This window comes from Mobula birostris, chromosome 22 (assembly GCF_030028105.1).
Source record: "Mobula birostris isolate sMobBir1 chromosome 22, sMobBir1.hap1, whole genome shotgun sequence".
NCBI classification, from domain to species: Eukaryota; Metazoa; Chordata; class Chondrichthyes; order Myliobatiformes; family Myliobatidae; genus Mobula; species Mobula birostris.
In genome coordinates, this window is record NC_092391.1 from 45,642,914 (window position 1) to 45,661,235 (window position 18,322).

The 18,322-nt window shown below is 44.1% G+C and overlaps 1 protein-coding gene across 3 annotated transcripts in view; it reads right to left on the reverse strand.

Annotated features, from left to right (window-relative positions):
• The window catches only part of fbxw5 (F-box and WD repeat domain containing 5), a 41,710-nt gene extending 28,581 nt beyond the window's left edge, over positions 1-13,129 (reverse strand). Inside the window, exons 1-4 of one of the 3 annotated variants that reach the window (XM_072240614.1) lie at positions 13,032-13,129; positions 10,160-10,376; positions 5,393-5,550; positions 3,876-4,050 (exon numbers count right to left, since the gene is read on the reverse strand). In XM_072240614.1, the coding sequence (XP_072096715.1) occupies positions 3,876-4,050; positions 5,393-5,550; positions 10,160-10,352 (526 nt within the window). In that variant the 5' untranslated portion in view covers positions 10,353-10,376; positions 13,032-13,129. Of the gene's footprint in view, positions 1-3,875; positions 4,051-5,392; positions 5,551-10,159; positions 10,377-12,668; positions 12,896-13,031 lie in introns of those variants that run through there. The other 2 variants (XM_072240613.1, XM_072240615.1) reach the window with 2 other exon arrangements.
• Between the last annotated feature and the right edge of the window lie 5,193 nt (positions 13,130-18,322).

Here is an 18,322-nt window from a genome sequence, read left to right on the forward strand (position 1 = left end):
TCATGAACCTTTCCTCATCTTGCTATAAAGCAAAGTGCATTAACAAAGGAATCTGTCTAAAGAAGATACCACTTTGATGTGAACAGCTTATAGAGCTAAAGAAGTAGAAAGGTGAAGAGTGCTTCTTGACTGTACTCCTGCTCTTCACTTCAGAAGGTCCACAGTAGTCCACTCCTACACTTGTAAATGGAGGTTCATCTGGAGACCCTGTCCAGAAGTAGATCTGCCATCTTTTTCCCCCCACTGAGGTTGGGTGGGACTAAAAGAGGTCATGGGTTAAGGGTGAAAGGGAAAAAGTTTAAGAGGAACATGAGGGGAAACTTCTTCACTCAGAGGGTCATGAGAGTGTAGAACGAGCTGCCAGGGCAAGTGGTGCATGCAAGCTTGACGTCAACATTTAATAGAAGTTTGAACGGGTAAGTGGATGGCAGGGGCATGAAGGGCTATGGTGTAGGTGCAGATCGATGGGAGGAGGCACTTTAAGTGGTTTGGCACCGACTAGGTGGGCTGATGGGCCTGTTTGAGACTCTTATAACAGCCAAAAGGGTATCAGACAGAAATGACTTGCCTCCTGACACCTGTAGGCCCTTCCCCCATGAATAAGGAACAAGGCAAGTGTGTGATAGAAAACTTTCCAACTGCCCGAATGAGTGCAGCTCCAACAACTGCCGAGTAGTATGATACCATCCAGCACAAAAGAGCTGTCAGACTGACAACTCTTCTAGTTTTCTGAACAGTAAATCCCTCCACACCAGCACTTAGGCTGCTCAGTCAGCACCTCCCAGACACAAACTCTACAACAAAGGAGACGTAGAGAAGAGACAAAGGTACACCGCAAAGATGCAGGTTTCTTTCCAATCATATTTCCAAGTCAGGATGATGTACATCACCTGCTGCTCCAGTGTTACTGGCTTTAAATCCTGGCACTCTACTGAACAGAGCTGTGAGAGTACTCTCACTCAAAGGTGAACAACAGTTCTTCAAGATGTTGGCTCAAGGAATTTAGGGAGAGACAACAAATACTGGTTTTATCAGCAATCCACCCATTTCTAAATAACAAAAACAACGTGAGAGACCTGCATTGCAATCTAGTATAATTTACAACTTAATAATGAACAAGTCGTGACAGGGCTTGAATACTATCACCCTTTATAAAGTAAATCAAGCAACCTAGGTGACAACAGAGCTTCACTTCCAAATGAGCTCAATACCTTCTATGCTTGCTTTGACTGTCAAAATATGAAGGAACCATCACAAACTGCCGCAGTCACTGATGATCCTGTGATTTCAGTCTTTGAGGCTGACATGCAAGTAGCCTTTAGGAAGGTGAACCCATGAAAAGCATCCGTACTAGATGGGGTATCTGAGCAAGTACTAAAGACCTGCACTGATAAACTAGCTGGAGTGTTCACTGAGATCCTTAGTCTCTCGCTTTGGCAGTCTAACATACCCACCTGCTACAAGCAGACTTCACGTACCAGTGGTAAGAACATAGTCATCTGCTTCAGTGACTATTGTCCAGTAGCACTTGCATCCACAGTAATAAGCAACACTCACAACACGCTGGAGAAACTCAGCAGGTCGGGCAGCATCCGTGGAAAAGATCGGTCGACGTTTCAGGCCGGAACCCTTCGTCAGACCCCAGCATCTGCAGATTATTTTGTGTCCACAGTAATGAAGTGGTTTGAGAAGTTGGTAACGAAATATATCAACTCCTGCCTGAGAAGCGACTTGGATCCTAACAGAGAACCAGGTCCACAGTAGATGTCATCTTATTGGTTTTTCATTCAACCCTAGAATATCTGAACAGCAAAGATGCATACATCAGGATGCTCTTTATCTGCACCTCAGAATTCAGTATCATTATCCCCTCTAAACTAATCAATGAGCTTCAAGACCTTGGCCTCAACACCTCCTTGTATAGTTGGATCCTCGATCCCTTCACTTGCAGATGCCAGTCAGTTCAGATTGGCAGCATCTCCTCCACAATCTCCGTTAGCACAGGTGCCCCACAAGGCTGTGTACTTAACCCCCTGCTGTACTTGCTTTGCACTTATCACTGTGTGGCTAAGCACAGCTCCGATGCCATATTCAAGCTTGCTGACAACATCACTACTGTAGGCTGAATAAAAGGTCATCATGAATCAGTATCTAGGAGGGAGACTGAAAATCTGGCTGTGTGGCTCCACAACAACAACCTCTTACTCAATGTCAGTAAGACCAAGGAGCTGATTATTGACTTCAGGAAGAGAAAACAAGTCTACGAGCCAGACCCCATCGGAGGATAGGGGTGGAGTGGGTCAGCAACTTTAAATTCCTCAGTGTTATCATTTTGGAGGACCTTTCCTCAGCTCAGAGCAAAAGTTCAATTATGAATGAAGCACGTCAGTGCCTCTATTTCCTTAGGAATTTGCGAAGATTCGGCACGACATCTAAAACTTTTGACAAACTTCTATAAATGTCTAGTGGAGAGAATATTGACTGACTGCATTACAGCTTGGTATGGAAACGCCAATGCCACGAATAGAAAATCTTACAAAAGGTAGTGGATACGGCTCAGTCAACACAGTTAAAGCTCTTTCCACCACTGAGCACATCTACACAAAGCGTTGTTTCAGGAAAGCAGCAGCCATCATCAGGGACCTCCACCACTCAGGATACGCTCTGTTCTCACTGCCATCAGGAAGGTACAGAATCCTCAAGACGCACACCACCAGGTTCAGGAACAGTTATTATCCTCTCAATCACCAGCCTCAACTTCACTTGCCCCATCACTGAAATGTTCCCACAACCTATGGACTCACTTTTGAGTACTGTTCATCTTACGTTATCGATATTTATTGCTTTTATTTATTATTAAATCTTTACTTTTGTATTGTTTGGCTTTGCACACTAACCAGTTGGTCTTTCATTGATTCTATTATATTTCATATTCTATTACAGACTTATTGAGTACGTCCACAAGAGAATGAATCTCAGGGTTGTATATGTTCACTTACAACTTTGAATATATATATATTAAAAAAATTCACCCTCAGCAGCACAAACCAGTGTTATACTGTGATAGCCTTCTACCTGCAAGCACCAGAGCTGTGTAATTCAGTAACAGTCCTGTCTCACCAGTAGATAGGCAAGTATCTCATTCTCAAACCCTGTTCCAGTCTGCTCCGTTCTCATGCATCGCCCCATCTGGTTTTACCCCTAGGTTTGATTCTAAATCAGATCCAAGACAGTTATATCATGAGGACTGATGCCATAAACTTAGCTTGCATTCATTTAGTTTAGGAGATTTAAGGGGTAATTTAATTGTTTTTTTTAAATGAATAATTAAGATATAGGATGGTGTCAGAATCCAGAAAAGGGGGAAAAAAAATCTTAAAAATTAAGCTTGGCCATTCAGAGGTGAGATCTGGAAGTGGTCACAGAACACTGAAACTCTGCCTTCAGGAAGTCGCGGATGCTGAGAGTCAACAGGTACTTTCAAGGCTGAGAATAAAGGGCTTTTAGTAGTTCAAAATATCTCGGGGTAGTATGGAATAAAGATAGGTAAATGAAATTGAGGTGCATGCATCAGCATGAACAAGAACAGATCTGAGGAGCTGAATGTCAGGAATCATACAACACAGAAACAGGCCCTTCAGCCCACCTGTGCATACTGACCACCAACTACCTATCTATACTAATCTTGATTATCGACACTTGGTCCATAAACTTGGTGATTAAGTGCTCATGGCCTCCAAATGTTCTGATATTGTCCAAGCCTGCTCTCTTGGGCTCATTTTCTCTCAACTTTTCCCAACTGCCACTAATTTATGGTCTTAGATCCTGCTAATTCATATCACAGTCCAACTGGAAGCAAATAAAACATTAGGTACCTAGATTGAAGACTGCGATTTCACCAGAGGATGAACTGTGAGGCCCAATATAGACTCCAGAGACAAGGAGAAGGGTGTCTTCAGCATTGAATTGGGAGAACTGGGTGTAGCTCCAATTGTAAGGGCGCATATTAGCACTATGTAACACCGATATCTCCAGGTCATTGTTCCAAACCTGAAACAACAGTGAACAACTTCCTTGAAGTCGCATGGTAACAGGAAACGATTCTGTAGTGTTAGGAACCAGTTTAAACAGCTTTGGGGCACGGCAGCACAGTGGTTAGTTAATGTTGAATTTTCTGGGAAGTTTGATTAAGTAAATTAATAGATGATATCATTAATAGGGAACAACAAAGAATCAGTGAACCCACCTAGTTAACTAATATTATTCAAGGAAGGCAATATATAATCTCTATGTAGTCAAGGGACATAGCAGCATTATTGACTGAAACAGTTCAACAATTCAGCAGCAATAAATAGAAAACAAGCCAGTGACACTCACATCCCATGAACAAATCAATGAGAAAAATCAGAGTTAACTTGGATCTTAACAAGCTTCTAAATACATCTTGATAAAAGAACTCCAATGCAGGTGCCAACTTACAGGCATTAATATATCACACAAATTAGTACCAGGCTGAAATATAGTACAAAGGAATTTTCTTGGTAATAGCTGGAAATTAAATTAAGATAGGATAATGTTACAGGTGGTGGGGTGGAGATATGACTCAACCAAAGGAGGTGTAAGGCGCTCCTTCCCTCCGCTAGCCTGCAGGTCACCCTTGGACAAAATGTAGCACCAGCTTAGCCCCTCCTGATCAGGGTTACGTGAAGCCATGGGAGTGGGTGTGGATGGTCGTATGAGCACATCATAAGTCCTGGTTATGCAACCACAGACGCCAGGCAGACAATCTCTGATGAGTATTGATAATGGCAAGGGTCACCCGTCTTGTAAATACACTGCCTAGAAGAAGGCAAATGGCAAAACACATCTGTAGCAAATTTTAACAAGAACTATCATGGTCAAAGACCATGATCGCCCACATTTTACGACACGGCACATAATGATGATGAATATTATTGAGAAAAAAATTTCTTTGGATCAACAGATCTCTGGTGATGGGCAAAGTAATCAGGAAAATGGGTTCTGATAATGATCATATGAGCAAGCTGGTGACTTTGGGAGAGGAAGTGGGTACTTTGGTGGGGAGGGTGAGCAAAAGAAAGCTAGGGCCAACAGAAGAGGAAGCAAGAGAGAATTGGTGCAGCAAGGAATCTACTGGAGGAACTCAGCAGGTCAAGCAGCATCTGTGGGAAGAAAGGGATTTTCGATGTTTTGGATCCAAACCCGCATTAGGCAAGGGGAGGGGGTGGGGGGGGGGGAGGAGTGTAAGGGTATAAGCTGGGTCTCTTGGTTACAGGGAGCGGGTGGGAAAAGCGAAAGAGATCTAGGACCAGCTGATGGAAAGGGACTCCAAAGGGGAGAGACAAGACCTTCAAAGGAAAAGAGCTCCTACCTTGACAAAACAGTCCTTGGAGCAAGAGCCAAATAAGTAGCCATTGTGAGAAAAGCTGACATGCAAGACTTGGTCTCGATGCTCCTTCAGAGTTGCCACCTGCACACAGGGAATTGTATCATACAGCCTACGGAACTCACCCAACCATGATGTAGCAGCTGTAAGACAAAATGTTAGCATAAACTTGTTATCCTGGATGTGACATTGCAAATCATAAACACAAGAAATTCTGCAGAAGCTGGAAATCCAGAGTCGCACACAAAAAATGCTGGCAGAAGGTCAGGCAGCATCTATGGAGAGGAATAAACAGTCAACCTTTCGGGCTGAGACCCTTCATCAGAACTGGAAAGGAAGGGGGACAAAGTCAGAATAAAGTGGGAGGAAGGAAAGGGGTACAAGGTGGGAGGGAAAGGATCACGATAGGTATTAATCAGTGGAACATTTATGATGACTTGGTTCCCTGACCTTATCTTTGTTACAATTTTAATTTTGCACCAACTGGGTAAATCAGAGATAGCAACAGTCCAGTGAGTGAGGGAAAAGAAAAGCACCAAAATCACTCATCTGTGATTTGTAGGAAGTAGGTCAGAGCAACAATGCTGGGGCAGCTGTAATACCCGAGTGTCTTCCTGCCACTGATCTGGTTTATAAATGTGCCACAAAATACATAACACCAAAATGCACTGTCAAATGGAGTAGACCCCTAATGAACTGTTTACAATTGAAAACAGAAGATTTCAATATGGACTGACTATAATGATAATTCCTGTCTGTTCTTCCCCCTGGATTTTCCACCCTGCCTTTTGTGTCTATCCTTTGCCTATTCTTTGCTTAATTTTCATTTCAGTCTGTCTTCAGTCCATCACTTTGACACAGTACATCCTGACCAGTGGAACAGTTCCTACGTCACTTCCTATTTTCAAAATGGGCACAAAGAACTTAACAGAGGACATACAGCACTACAGCACAGTACAAGCCCTTCAGCCCACAATGTTGTGCTGACCTTTTATTCCAAGATCAATCTAGCCCCTTTCCTCCTACGTAGCCCTCCATTTTTCTGTGTGCCTATCTAAGTTTCTTAAGTGCCCCTAATGTATCTATTTCTAACTCCAACTGTGGCAGTGTTTCCATGCACCCACCACTGTTGAAAAAAACTACCTCTGCCATCCCCCCTATATTTTCATCCCATCATCTTAAAATTACATCCCTTGTATCAGCCATTTCTGCCTATATACTATCTATTCCTCTTATCTTGCACACCTCTATCAAGTCACTTCTCATCCTCCTTCCCTCCACAGAGAAAAGCCCTAGCTCGTTCAACCCATCCACGTAAGACATACTTTCTACTCTGAGTAACATCCAGGTAAATTTCCTCTGCATCTGCTCTGAAACCTTCCTATTCTCATCCTTCCTATATTGAGTCTACCATAACTGAATAAAATATTCCAAGTGTGGTCTAACCACGGTTTTACAGAGCTGCAACATTACCTTGTGGCTCTTAAATTCAATCATCCAACTAATGAAGGTGAACAAATCATACACCTTCTTAACAATCCAGTCAATTTGCACAGTAAATTTAAGGATCTATGGATGTGAACCCCAAGATCCCCCATTCCTCCACACTGTCAAGAATCCTGCCATTAACCCGATATCCTGCCTTCAAATTCAACTTTCCAAAATGTGACACTTCACACTTTTCCAGGTTGAACTCCATCTGCCACTTCTCAGCCCAGCTCTGCATCCTATCAATATCTTGTTATAACCTTCAACAATCTTCTATACCATCCACAATTCCACTAACATTCGCGTCATCTACAGACTTACTAACTCACCCTTCCACTTTCTCATCCAAGTTCTATATAAAAATCAGAAAGATCAGGGGTCTCAGAACAGATCCCTGTGCAACAACACATCAATCGATTCTTGATTTTATCCTGTATCATGTTGCTACCACTTTTGTCCACTTCCCATAGCAAGTAATAAATATTTATTCTAGAAAGCCTAAACACAGTAATTGACTGGGTGCTGGCCAAGGCGTATCACTAAGGGCCGTGGAGAAAGTTAGGAAACTGCTATCTATTCCTCATCATCAAACTCCTTACATACCACACCAATCTCATCCAATCATATCTATCACTCAAGCAACACACATCAAAGTTGCTGGTGAACGCAGCAGGCCAGGCAGCATCTGTAGGAAGAGGTGCAGTCGATGTTTCAGGCCAAGACCCTTCGTCAGGACTAACTGAAGGAAGAGACTCTTCCTTCAGTTAGTCCTGACGAAGGGTCTCAGCCTGAAACATCGACTGCACCTCTTCCTACAGATGCTGCCTGGCCTGCTGCGCTCACCAGCAACTTTGATGTGTGTTGCTTGAATTTCCAGCATCTGCAGAATTCCTGTTGTTTATATCTATCACTCAGCTCATTTCATGGAGGTGACCATTTTCTTTGCTGATGCTGAATTAACTCAAAACCAACTCTTTAATATTTGACCCAACAGTGCTAGTGCTCTGTTGTCCTCAGCAATCTGGCTGAAAACTATCCACACACACTAACCTATTTGCCAACTTTGAGGGGTGGCAGGGTATTGTGTTGGTTAGCAGAATAACTTTACAGCACCAGCGATCATTGAGCAGGGTTTGATTGCTGCTGTGGTATGTAAGGAGTTTGATTGTTCTTCCTCAATTGCTGCAGGTGTTCCAACTTCCTCCCACGTTCCAAAGACGTACATTTAGCTGGGGTGTGCAAGTAGTGGGCATGCTTTGCTGCCTTCGGAAGCACAGTGATGCTTTCAGACTTTCTCCAGCACATTCCTCACATCTGATACAAACGACACATTGCACGGTATGTTTTGATGTACAAATGACAAAAAGGGACTTTCAAATTCTTTAAATAGGGCTGCTCTAGTTTACGTCAATAAAGTTTAAGCTCTTTCCAAAGGTACAACTATCTATTCTGCAGGAAGTTCTGCTGCAGATGAAGCTTCCAAAGACACAGCATACACAGGTGACATTTAGATTCATCTGGAACTCATTCCCTAATGCTCTGATTTCAATACATCCACCTCTCTATCACATGATTGTGTCAATGCTTGGCATCAAGTATACAGACTACTACCAAAACCTAATCATTGGACTCATCAGACTATCTGTGCCAATGAACAAATAACTCAGACAGCTCAAACACTGATCATTAAATCCACAATCAACATTATAACGTAGGAGCAAGAGACCTCTCAACTTTTCCCAACTTCAATAGAGTCCACGAGGCCTCTCAAGCCAGCCCTTCCATTTAATATGAATATGGCTGATCTACCCCTCTTCAGAGCAAGTTTCCCAGAGCCCTACCTTCCCTGATAGACCCCCTCAGCACAGAAACATATTCTTCAGCCTATTTTGTCAATGCCAACCAGGAAGCCTACCTACGCTAATCCAATTTGTCCTCATTAAGCCTGTTTCTCTTTATTCCTTTCCTATTCATTCCTATGAGTGGCTGAGCGGGGCCACAACAATAACAACCTCTCGCTCAATGTCAGCAAGGCCAAGAAGCTGATTATTAACTTCAGGAGGAGGAAACCAGAGGTTCATGAGCCAGTCCTCATCAGGGGATCACAGATGGAGAGGGTCAGCAACTTTAAATTCCTCATTTCAAGTTACCATTTCAGAGGATCTGTACTGGGTCCAGCATTTAAGTGCTATTATGCAGAAAGCACAACAATGCCTCTACTTTCTTACAAGTTTGCAAACATTCAGCATGTCACCTAAAGCCTTGACAAACTCAGAGCTTGGTAAGGAAACACCAATGCCCTTGAATGGGAAAGCCTACCAAAAGTAGTGGATACGGCCCAGCCCATCACGAGTAAAGCCCTCCCACCACTGAGCGCTCTCACAGGAAAGCAGCATCCATCATCAAAGACCCCCACCATCCAGGTCAAGCCCTTTTCTCACTCCTGCCAACAGGAAGGTGATGCAAGAGCCTCAGGACCCACACCACCAGATTTAGGAACAGTTATTACCCCTCATCCATCAGGCTCTTGAACCAGAGGATAACTTCACTTCATTTGCCCCATCAATGAACTGTTCGCACAACTCACTTTTAAGGACTCTTCACCTCATGTTCTCAATATCTATTGCTTACTTATTATTATTACTACTTTATGTTCTTTCTTTTTGCATTTTCTCAGTTTGGTGTCTTTTGCACATTGGTTGTTCTGACAGGAGCAGTCTTTCATTGATTCTATTGTTCCTTGTATTTACTGTGATTGCCCACAAGAAAATGAATCTTCGGGTTGTATATGGTGACATATATGTATTTTGATAATAAATGTACATAGACCTTCTTCAGTGAGACATGCGACCCTAATAATAACTCAGTATCTAGTATGGACCTGACTAAGGCTCTGGTCAACTGAACCTTTACTTCTATCCTTCCGCAGTTGATCTCTCTGAGATCTTGAGGAGTCCTACCACAGAGAACCATCTAAACTGACAGCTGCTCTCGATGAATTGTTTAGTGCAAATGTGATAATTAGGTATCTGTGTACAATTTCTAAAAATACATATTAAAAATTCCCAATAGAGGTATACAAAAACAAATTTATCATATTACAAATTAAAAGTATTGGAAAAATAGTATATTAATTATAATATTTGACAGAGTTTACACAGGTACACAGATAGGAAGGAGGGATATGGGCAAATACAAACAGATGGGATTAGCGCAGATTATGCTGCAGAATGATCAAAACCAGAAAGGGATTTGGAGACCAACCTGGATGTCGAGGGATTGACCGATTCACATTGTAATAGCGATAAAAGAGATCCCGCCACAGAAAATCATCACGGGACACTCCGTACCATTGCCTGCACGTGCTGCCAGCCGCAAGGACATCCTGGTGTTCCAGATTCTGGAACACTTCAAGGAGAATGGTATCCGGCAGCAGGGGGTAGCCCCCGTTTTCCATCGTATCATTCTGAGCTCATGTACACTGAAAACAAGATAATAAACAGCACGGTTTCATGAGAAAGGAGAGAAACTACATACAAGTGAAAGATAAACACGAAGCATCTCAGGACTTCCTCTGAACAACTTTCAGGTCCTGGACAATATTGCCTTGTCTATACACAATTTTCTATACACAAGCAACACAATAAAGAAGGTTTAAGAATTAACTCTACAAAGGAACTGCAAACTTTGAGTGCTGAAATGCCCAGAGTGGTAGTTAAAATTGATGGAGAGGGGAATTCACAAGGCCATTACAAGTACACATGGGTACAGAGCAAGGACAAAGTGCTTTTAATTATTTTACAACGCACAGCACTGATCCTCCCCTCACCAAATTTTCACACTTTCTATGCAGCACCGTTCAAGTAGAAAAAGTCAAAACCATTTTACAGCAATATTATCACACAAAATTTGATGCAGACCATCTTAAAGACTTACTAGGGAGCATGAGCAAATCCTTGGTCAAAGAGTGAAAAGGGGCAAAGGGAAGCAAGGTTTTATGGAGGGATCTCCAGAACTGAGGGCCTTTGATGGCTGAAGACACATTAGCCCATAATCAAGTCATTAAATTTAGGATTAAAACTGGAAAATGCTGTACATAACAGCAGTTGGGGAATAATCATGGGAAAAAAATGTTAACATTTCAGGTTGCTGTCTTTGCATCACCACGTTTCGTTTTACATTTCCAGCATCTATAGTGTTTTGCATTTGGGATGATTTTCAGGGATAATCAAGAAGCCAGAAATGGAAAAGAGCACATTGACAGAAGAAGAAGGGCTTCAAAAGATTATAGTTAAAACGAGGAGTGAGTCCATGGAAGAATTACAAGGGTGACATTTTCTAAAGAGAGACATTGTCTAACTAGGAGCATTTCAGATCAACAGGCAAAACAGTGATGGGGAAAGAGGATGTGCTGCAAATCCAACCCAATGGCATAAACAAAGATTTCTCTAACTTCCAGTATGTCCCCTCCCCTTCATTTCCCCACTCTGGCCTCTTACCTCTTCTCCTCTCACCTCTCCTGCCTATCACCTCCCCCAGTGCTCCTTTCTTTCATGACCTACTCTCCTCTTCCATCAGATTCATTCTTCTCCAGCAGTTTGCCTTTTACACTTATCACCTCCCAGCTTGTTACTTCATCCCCCCTCCCCACCCACCTGGCTTCACCTATAACCTTGTAGCTTGTCTTCTCCTCTCCCACCTTCTTAATCCAACATCTTCTCCCTTCCTTTTCAGTCTTGATAAAGGGTCTCAGCCCGAAATCTCAACAGTCTATTAATTTCCATAGATGCTGCCTAACCTGCTGAGTTCCTCCAGAATTTTGTCTGTGGTGCTGGAAGTTATGACAGAATTACCCAACATATTCCAGCCCAAAGCACGTTTCCATTTTTAAAAAAAATCAAGTAGTTTCACTTCATTTGATTGACTGATCTATCACTACCACCCCTCCTGGAGCACTGTCAACAACCCCCCCCCACTCACAGGGAACTGGGCCCTGTAGCACCCCTCTTCCCTTGGCTTCAGGGTTCTGTTTATACCCCTTCCTTTCCCTGGCTCCAGAATCTTGTTGCCCCCTCTTTCCCCACACCAGTGTCCTATTACCCCATTCCAGCTCCAGAGTCCTGTTGCCCACCCCTTGCCTCACACCAGCATCCTGTTACCCCACTTCAGCTTCAGGGTCCTGTGCCCCCTTTTCCCTGCACCAGTGCCCCATTATCCCACTTCAGCTTCAGGGTCATGTCCCCCCCTTTCCCCGCATCAACGCCCTATTAACCCACTTCAGTTCCATTCCCCACCCCCTCCAGGGTCGTGTTCCCCTTTCCACCAGCTCTGGGGCCTTGTTAACCATCGCCCCCTCCACCGGCTCGAGCCCTGTTACACCCCCTTCACTCACTCCGTCCCTGTTACCCCTTTCCTCTTTCCCTCAGCTCTGAGGTCCTTCTAGCACGCCCGCCTTCCCCCAGCTCCGGGGTCCCATTACTCCACGCCCTGCCCCCGGCTCCGGGGCTCTATAATCCCCACTCCGGCCCCGGCTCTGTAACCCCTCCGTATCCACACGAAGTCCTGGGTCCTGTCACCCCTACCCCCTCGATCCTCAACGCCTTCCCCCGGGTCCCAGGCCCGACACTCCCAGCCCGTAACCCGTCACTTTTCCCGTGTCCAGACCCGGACATGAACCAGTCACTGACACCCTCCACAGTTCCGGGACAACGGGCCCTTTGTCGCCGCCATTCCCCCCCCCCCCGTCCCCCGAACCCCGGGCCACAGTCCTCACCAGCCGCCTGTTGCCGGGCCGCACGGCCATGGGCGCGAGCACCTGGCGAGAGCGCGGACGCGGGGGCGCGGATGGCGCGTTGGTCGCGGCTCTGCCCGGGCCTGAGCTCTCCCCGCGGCCGCCGGGACGGCGCTCTGCGGTCAGCCCCGTAGACGGGTAGGGTTCGGGCTGAGGAAAGGCTCGGGTAGCTTCCCGCTGCCGGTGGGGGGCAGGCCCCGCTTCCCTGGCGCTCTGGGAGAAACAGGCCCGGGAGTCACGTCGGTAAACCGGACCTTCAGTCACTAAACCCGTTTACCTGGTGTATAAATGACAGAACAGACCACCCATCATTAAACCCCACCAGTAGATAGTAAACCCAACTACCTGGCGTACAATTGACAAACTAGATCACTCAACCAGTAAACTGGACCACTCATCGGTAATTTCCCTCATCTGGTCGGTAATTCTACCTCATGGCCAGGCACACCTGAAGGAGCAAAGGAACTTGACCATCCATTGGTTAACCAGATCATCGATTGGTAAACCTGACTACATGCTGGTAAAACCCGACTTTCAATCGGAAAACTCCTCCACTTGTCGGTGAATCCATGTGGCTCATGTGGAAGCTGTAATTGGAAAATATAAACGTCTTTATTCACACAGCAAACCTTCAATATGGAGTGTGTGTAAGAGAATCTTACCCTCTTGACGTTTTTAATACTTCTTCAAAACAAGGAATACAATAAACAATTAACTACAGTTTCAATCGCGATAACCACCAACTTTAACATTTGTAATATAGTCAGGTAGACTTACAGAATTATATGTTTTCTTACATGAAGAATTGCAGGAGCCTCAGGACCCACACCACCAGGTTCAGGAACAGTTATTACCCCTCAACCAACAGGCTCTTGAACCAGAGGGGATAACTTAACTCACCCCATGAGTGAACTGTTCCCACAACAAATGGACTCCACTTTCAAAGATCCTTTGTGTCATATTCTTGATCTTTATTGCTTATTTGTTATTATCATTATTATTTGTTGCTTTCTTTTTCTATTTGCACAGTTTTTTTTTTATCTTTTGATGGCACCAGCGACCAATGGTGACTTTTTGCAGACAGATTACAAAATTGCTCTGTATAAGAACATAAGAAATAGGAGCAGGAGTAGGTAGGCCATCTGGCCCGTTGAACCTGCTCCGCCATTCAGTAAAATCATGGTTGATCGCGTTCGAGAGATCCTGAAGTGGGAGGGAGGGGAGCCAGAGGTTGTGGTACATATAGGTACCAATGACGTAGTTTGGAAAAGGGGAGAGGTCCTGAAAGAAGAATATAGGGAGTTAGGAAGGGAGTTGAGAAAAAGGACCACAAAGGTGGTAATCCCGGGATTACTGCCTGTGTTATGCGACAGTGAGAGTAGGAATGCAATGAGATGTAGGATAAATGCGTGGCTGAGAGATTGAGGCAAGGGGCACGGATTCAGGTTTTTGGATCATTGGGACCACTATTGGCGCGGGCGTGACCTGTACAAAGGGGACGGGTTGCACTTGAATCCTAGGGGGACCAATATCCTGGCAGGGAGATTTGCGAGGGCTACTGAGGTGACTTTAAACTAGAATGGTTGGGGGGAGGGAATCAAGTTAAGGAGACTAGGAGAGGGGAGGTTGATGTAGGGGAAAAGGAAGAAAAAGATAACAAAGTTGTTTGCTCCATTAAGGATAAACAGAGAGTGGGAGGAGGAGAGTTTCTTAAGTACATCTATTTTAATGCTAGGAGCAGTGTAAGAAAGGTGGATGAGCTTAGAGCATGGATTGATACCTGAAAATATGATGTTGTAGCTATTAGTGAAATGTGGTTGCAGGAGGGGTGTGATTGGCAACCAAATATTCCAAGATTTTGTTGCTTCAGATGTGATAGAATAAGAGGGGCAAGAAGGATAGGTGTTGCATTGCTTGTCAGAGAATATATAACAGCAGTGCTCTGGCAGGATAGATTAGTGGACTCGCCTAGGGAGGCTATTTGGGTGGAATTGAGGAATAGGAAAGGTGTTGTGATGCTTATAGGGGTGTATTATAGACCACCTAATGGGGACCGAGAACTGGAGGAGCAAATTTGTAAGGAGGTAGCAGATATTTGTAGTAAGCACAAGGTTATGATTGTGGGAGATTTTAATTTTCCACACATAGACTGGGAAGTCCATTCTGTAAAAGGGCTGGATGGTTTGGAGTTTATCAAATGTGTGCAAGATAGTTTTTTGGAGCAATACATAGAGGTACCAACTAGAGAAGGGGCAGTGTTGGATTTCCTGTTAGGGAATGAGACAGGGCAGGTGACGGAGGAATGTGTTGGGGAGCACTTCGAGTCCAGTGATCACAATGCCATTAGTTTCAGTGTTATTATGGAGAAGGGTAGGACTGGACCTAGGATTGAGATTTTTGATTGGAGGAAGACTAACTTTGAGGGGATGCGAAAGGATTTAGAAGGGGTGGATTGGGACAATTTGTTTTATGGGAAGGATGTAACAGAGAAATGGAGGTCATTTAAAGGTGAAATTTTGAGGGTTCAGAATCTTTATGTTCCTGTTAGGTTGAAAGGAAAGGTTAAAAGTTTGAGAGAGCCATGGTTTTCCAGAGATATTAGAAACTTGGTTCAGAAAAAGAGAGGGATCTTCAATAAATATAGGCAGCTTGGAGTTAATGAGGTATTCAAGGAATATAAAGAATGTAAAAAGAATCTTAAGAAAGAAATTAGAAAAGCTAAAAGAAGATACGAGGCTGCTTTGGCAAGTAAGTATGCTGAAAAATGTGAGGTGCTACATTTTGGTAAGACTATTCAAAACAGGACATACATGGTAAATGGTAGGGCATTGAAGAATGCAGTAGAACAGAGGGATCTAGGAATAATGATGCATAGTTCCCTGAAGGTGGAATCTCATGTGGATAGGGTGGTGAAGAAAGCTTTTGGTAGGCTGGCCTTTATAAATCAGAGCATTGAGTATAGGAGTTGGGATGTAATGTTGAAATTGTACAAGGCATTGGTAAGGCCAAATTTAGAGTATTGTGTACAGTTCTGGTCACCAAATTATAGGAAAGATGTCAATAAAATTGAGAGAGTACAGAGGAGGTTTACTAAAATGTTGCCTAGATTTCATCTCCTAAGTTACAGAGAAAGGTTGAAAGGTCTTTATTCTTTGGAGCGTAGAAGGTTGAGGGGGGACTTGATAGAGGTGTTTAAAATTATGAGGGGGATTGATAGAGTTGACATAGATAGGCTTTTTCCGTTGAGAGGAGGGAAGATGAAAACAAGAGGACATGAGTTGAGAGTTAAAGGACAAAAGTTTAGGGGTAACATGAGAGGGAACTTCTTTACTCAGAGAGTGGTAGCTGTGTGGAATGACCTTCCAGCAGAAGTGGTTGAGGCAGGTTCGATGTTGTTTAAAGTTAAATTGGATAGATATATGGACAGGAAAGGAATGGAGGGTTATGGGCTGAGTGCAGGTCGGTGGGACTAGGAGAGAATAAGAGTTCAGCACAGAGTAGAAGGGCCGAGATGGCCTGTTTCCATGCTGTAATTGTTATATGGTTATATGATTTGGCCATGGACTCATCTCCACCTAGCTGCCTTTCCCCCCATAACCCTTAATTCCCTTATTATGCAAAAATCTATCCAACCTTGTCTTAAATATATTTACTGAGTTAGCCTTCACTGCTTCATTGGGCAGAGAATTCCATAGGTTCACCACTCTTTGGGAAAAGCAGTTCCTCCTCATCTCCATCCTAAATCTACTCCCCCCAAATCTTGAGGCTATGTCCCCTATTTTTAGTCTCACATACCCGTAGAAACAACTTTCCTGCTTCTTTCTTGTCTATCCCTTTCATAATTTTATATGTTTCTATAAGATCTCCTCTCATTCTTCTGAATTCCAGCGAGTACAGTCCCAGGCAACTCAATCCCTCCTTCATAGTCTAACCCCCTCATCGCTGGAATCAACCTGGCGAACCTCCTCTGCACCGGCTCCAAAGCCAGTATACTAGGTATTCTAAAAGACGTAGTCCTGCAGTCTGCAGCCTATAATTTCCCTTCTAAGAATGTTATTTCGCACCAACTAACAATCTGGTGCTTTTGCGATCTCCTGGGGGATTCGCTGAACAGGACTCTCAAGAGTGCAGGTACGGAGGTGCGGCCAATGCTGGGTGGACGCTGCATCGAGACCTGATGGTGGAAGACAAACCCGTGGTTGGCTCCATTACTCAGTGCCAGTTGAAGCGTCGAGCAAGATTAAAATCATTGAGGCTGCGAGTGGAAAACGAACAGGTGTTTAGTGCCATCTGCCTACATTTGACTGGTTTCCCTCTCCTCTCACTACTCTTCATGGGGAGGAGGTACAGGAGTCTTGGGTCCCACACCGTCAGGTTCGGGAGCAGTATTTGCTCTGCAGCTATTGAGCTCCTGGACAGGTTTCACTTGTCTCACTACTGAACAGGCTGTGCAGCTGTGGACTCACTTTTAGGGACCCTGTAGTTCTTGTTCCATATGTTTTTGTCTAGTTCTTTTTACTATTTGTATGATTTCATCAAGGCGTCAAGGTCAAGGGTGAAGGATGAACTGGTGTTCATTTCACTACTATAGCCAGGGAAGAAATGGCCCCTTCCTGTTAGACTATTTGAGGTAACTTATTTTTTATTCTTTCTTACTTCTCCTAATGTTTGTACATCTGTACACTTGTAATGCTGCTGTGACACTGTAATTTCCTTTGGGATCAATAAAGTATCCATCTACTCCACAAGGTTTACTTGCTTCAGCTCTGAACTGATTCTGCAGCTGCGGCCTGCAACCATTGGCACTCGTCTCATCACTGAACTGGCTCCATGGCTGGGTCTCTGTGGTTCATGTTCTGTGTGTTATTTGTTTACTTTGTTATTGTTTGCACGATTTGTTATTTTTTTTTGCACATTAGGTGTTTGATGGCGTGTGTGTGTGTGTGTGTGTGTGTGTGTGTGTGTTTTTAATGGGTTCTATTCTGTTTCTTTGTTTTGTGGCTGCCTGCAAGAAGACAATCACAAGGTTGTATACATACTTAGATGATAAATGTACTTTGAACCTTGAACTTTTGCACATTTGTTGTCTGTCCTGTTGGGTGCAGTCTTTCATTGATTCTATTGTGTTTCTTGTATTCACTATGACTGCCCACAAGAAAATGAATCTCAGGGTTATATATAAACAACAGGAATTCTGCAGATGCTGGAAATTCAAGCAACACACATAAAAGTTGCTGGTGAATGCAGCAGGCCAGGCAGCATCTCTAGGAGGAGGTGCAGTCGATGTTTCAGGCCGAGACCCTTCGTCAGGACTAACTGAAGGAAGAGTGAGTAAGGGATTTGAAAGTTGATGGGGGAGGGGGAGATCCAAAATGATAGGAGAAAACAGGATGGGGAAGGATGGAGCCAAGAGCTGGACAGGTGATAGGCAAAAGGGATATGAGAGGATCATGGGACAGGAGGTCCGGGAAGAAAGACAAGGAGCGGGGGAGGGGACCCAGAGGATGGGCAAGGGGTATATTCAGAGGGACAGAGGGAGAAAAAGGAGAGTGAGAGAAAATGTGTGTATAAAAATAAGTAACAGATGGGGTACGAGGGGGAGGTGGGGCATTAGTGGAAGTTAGAGAAGTCAATGT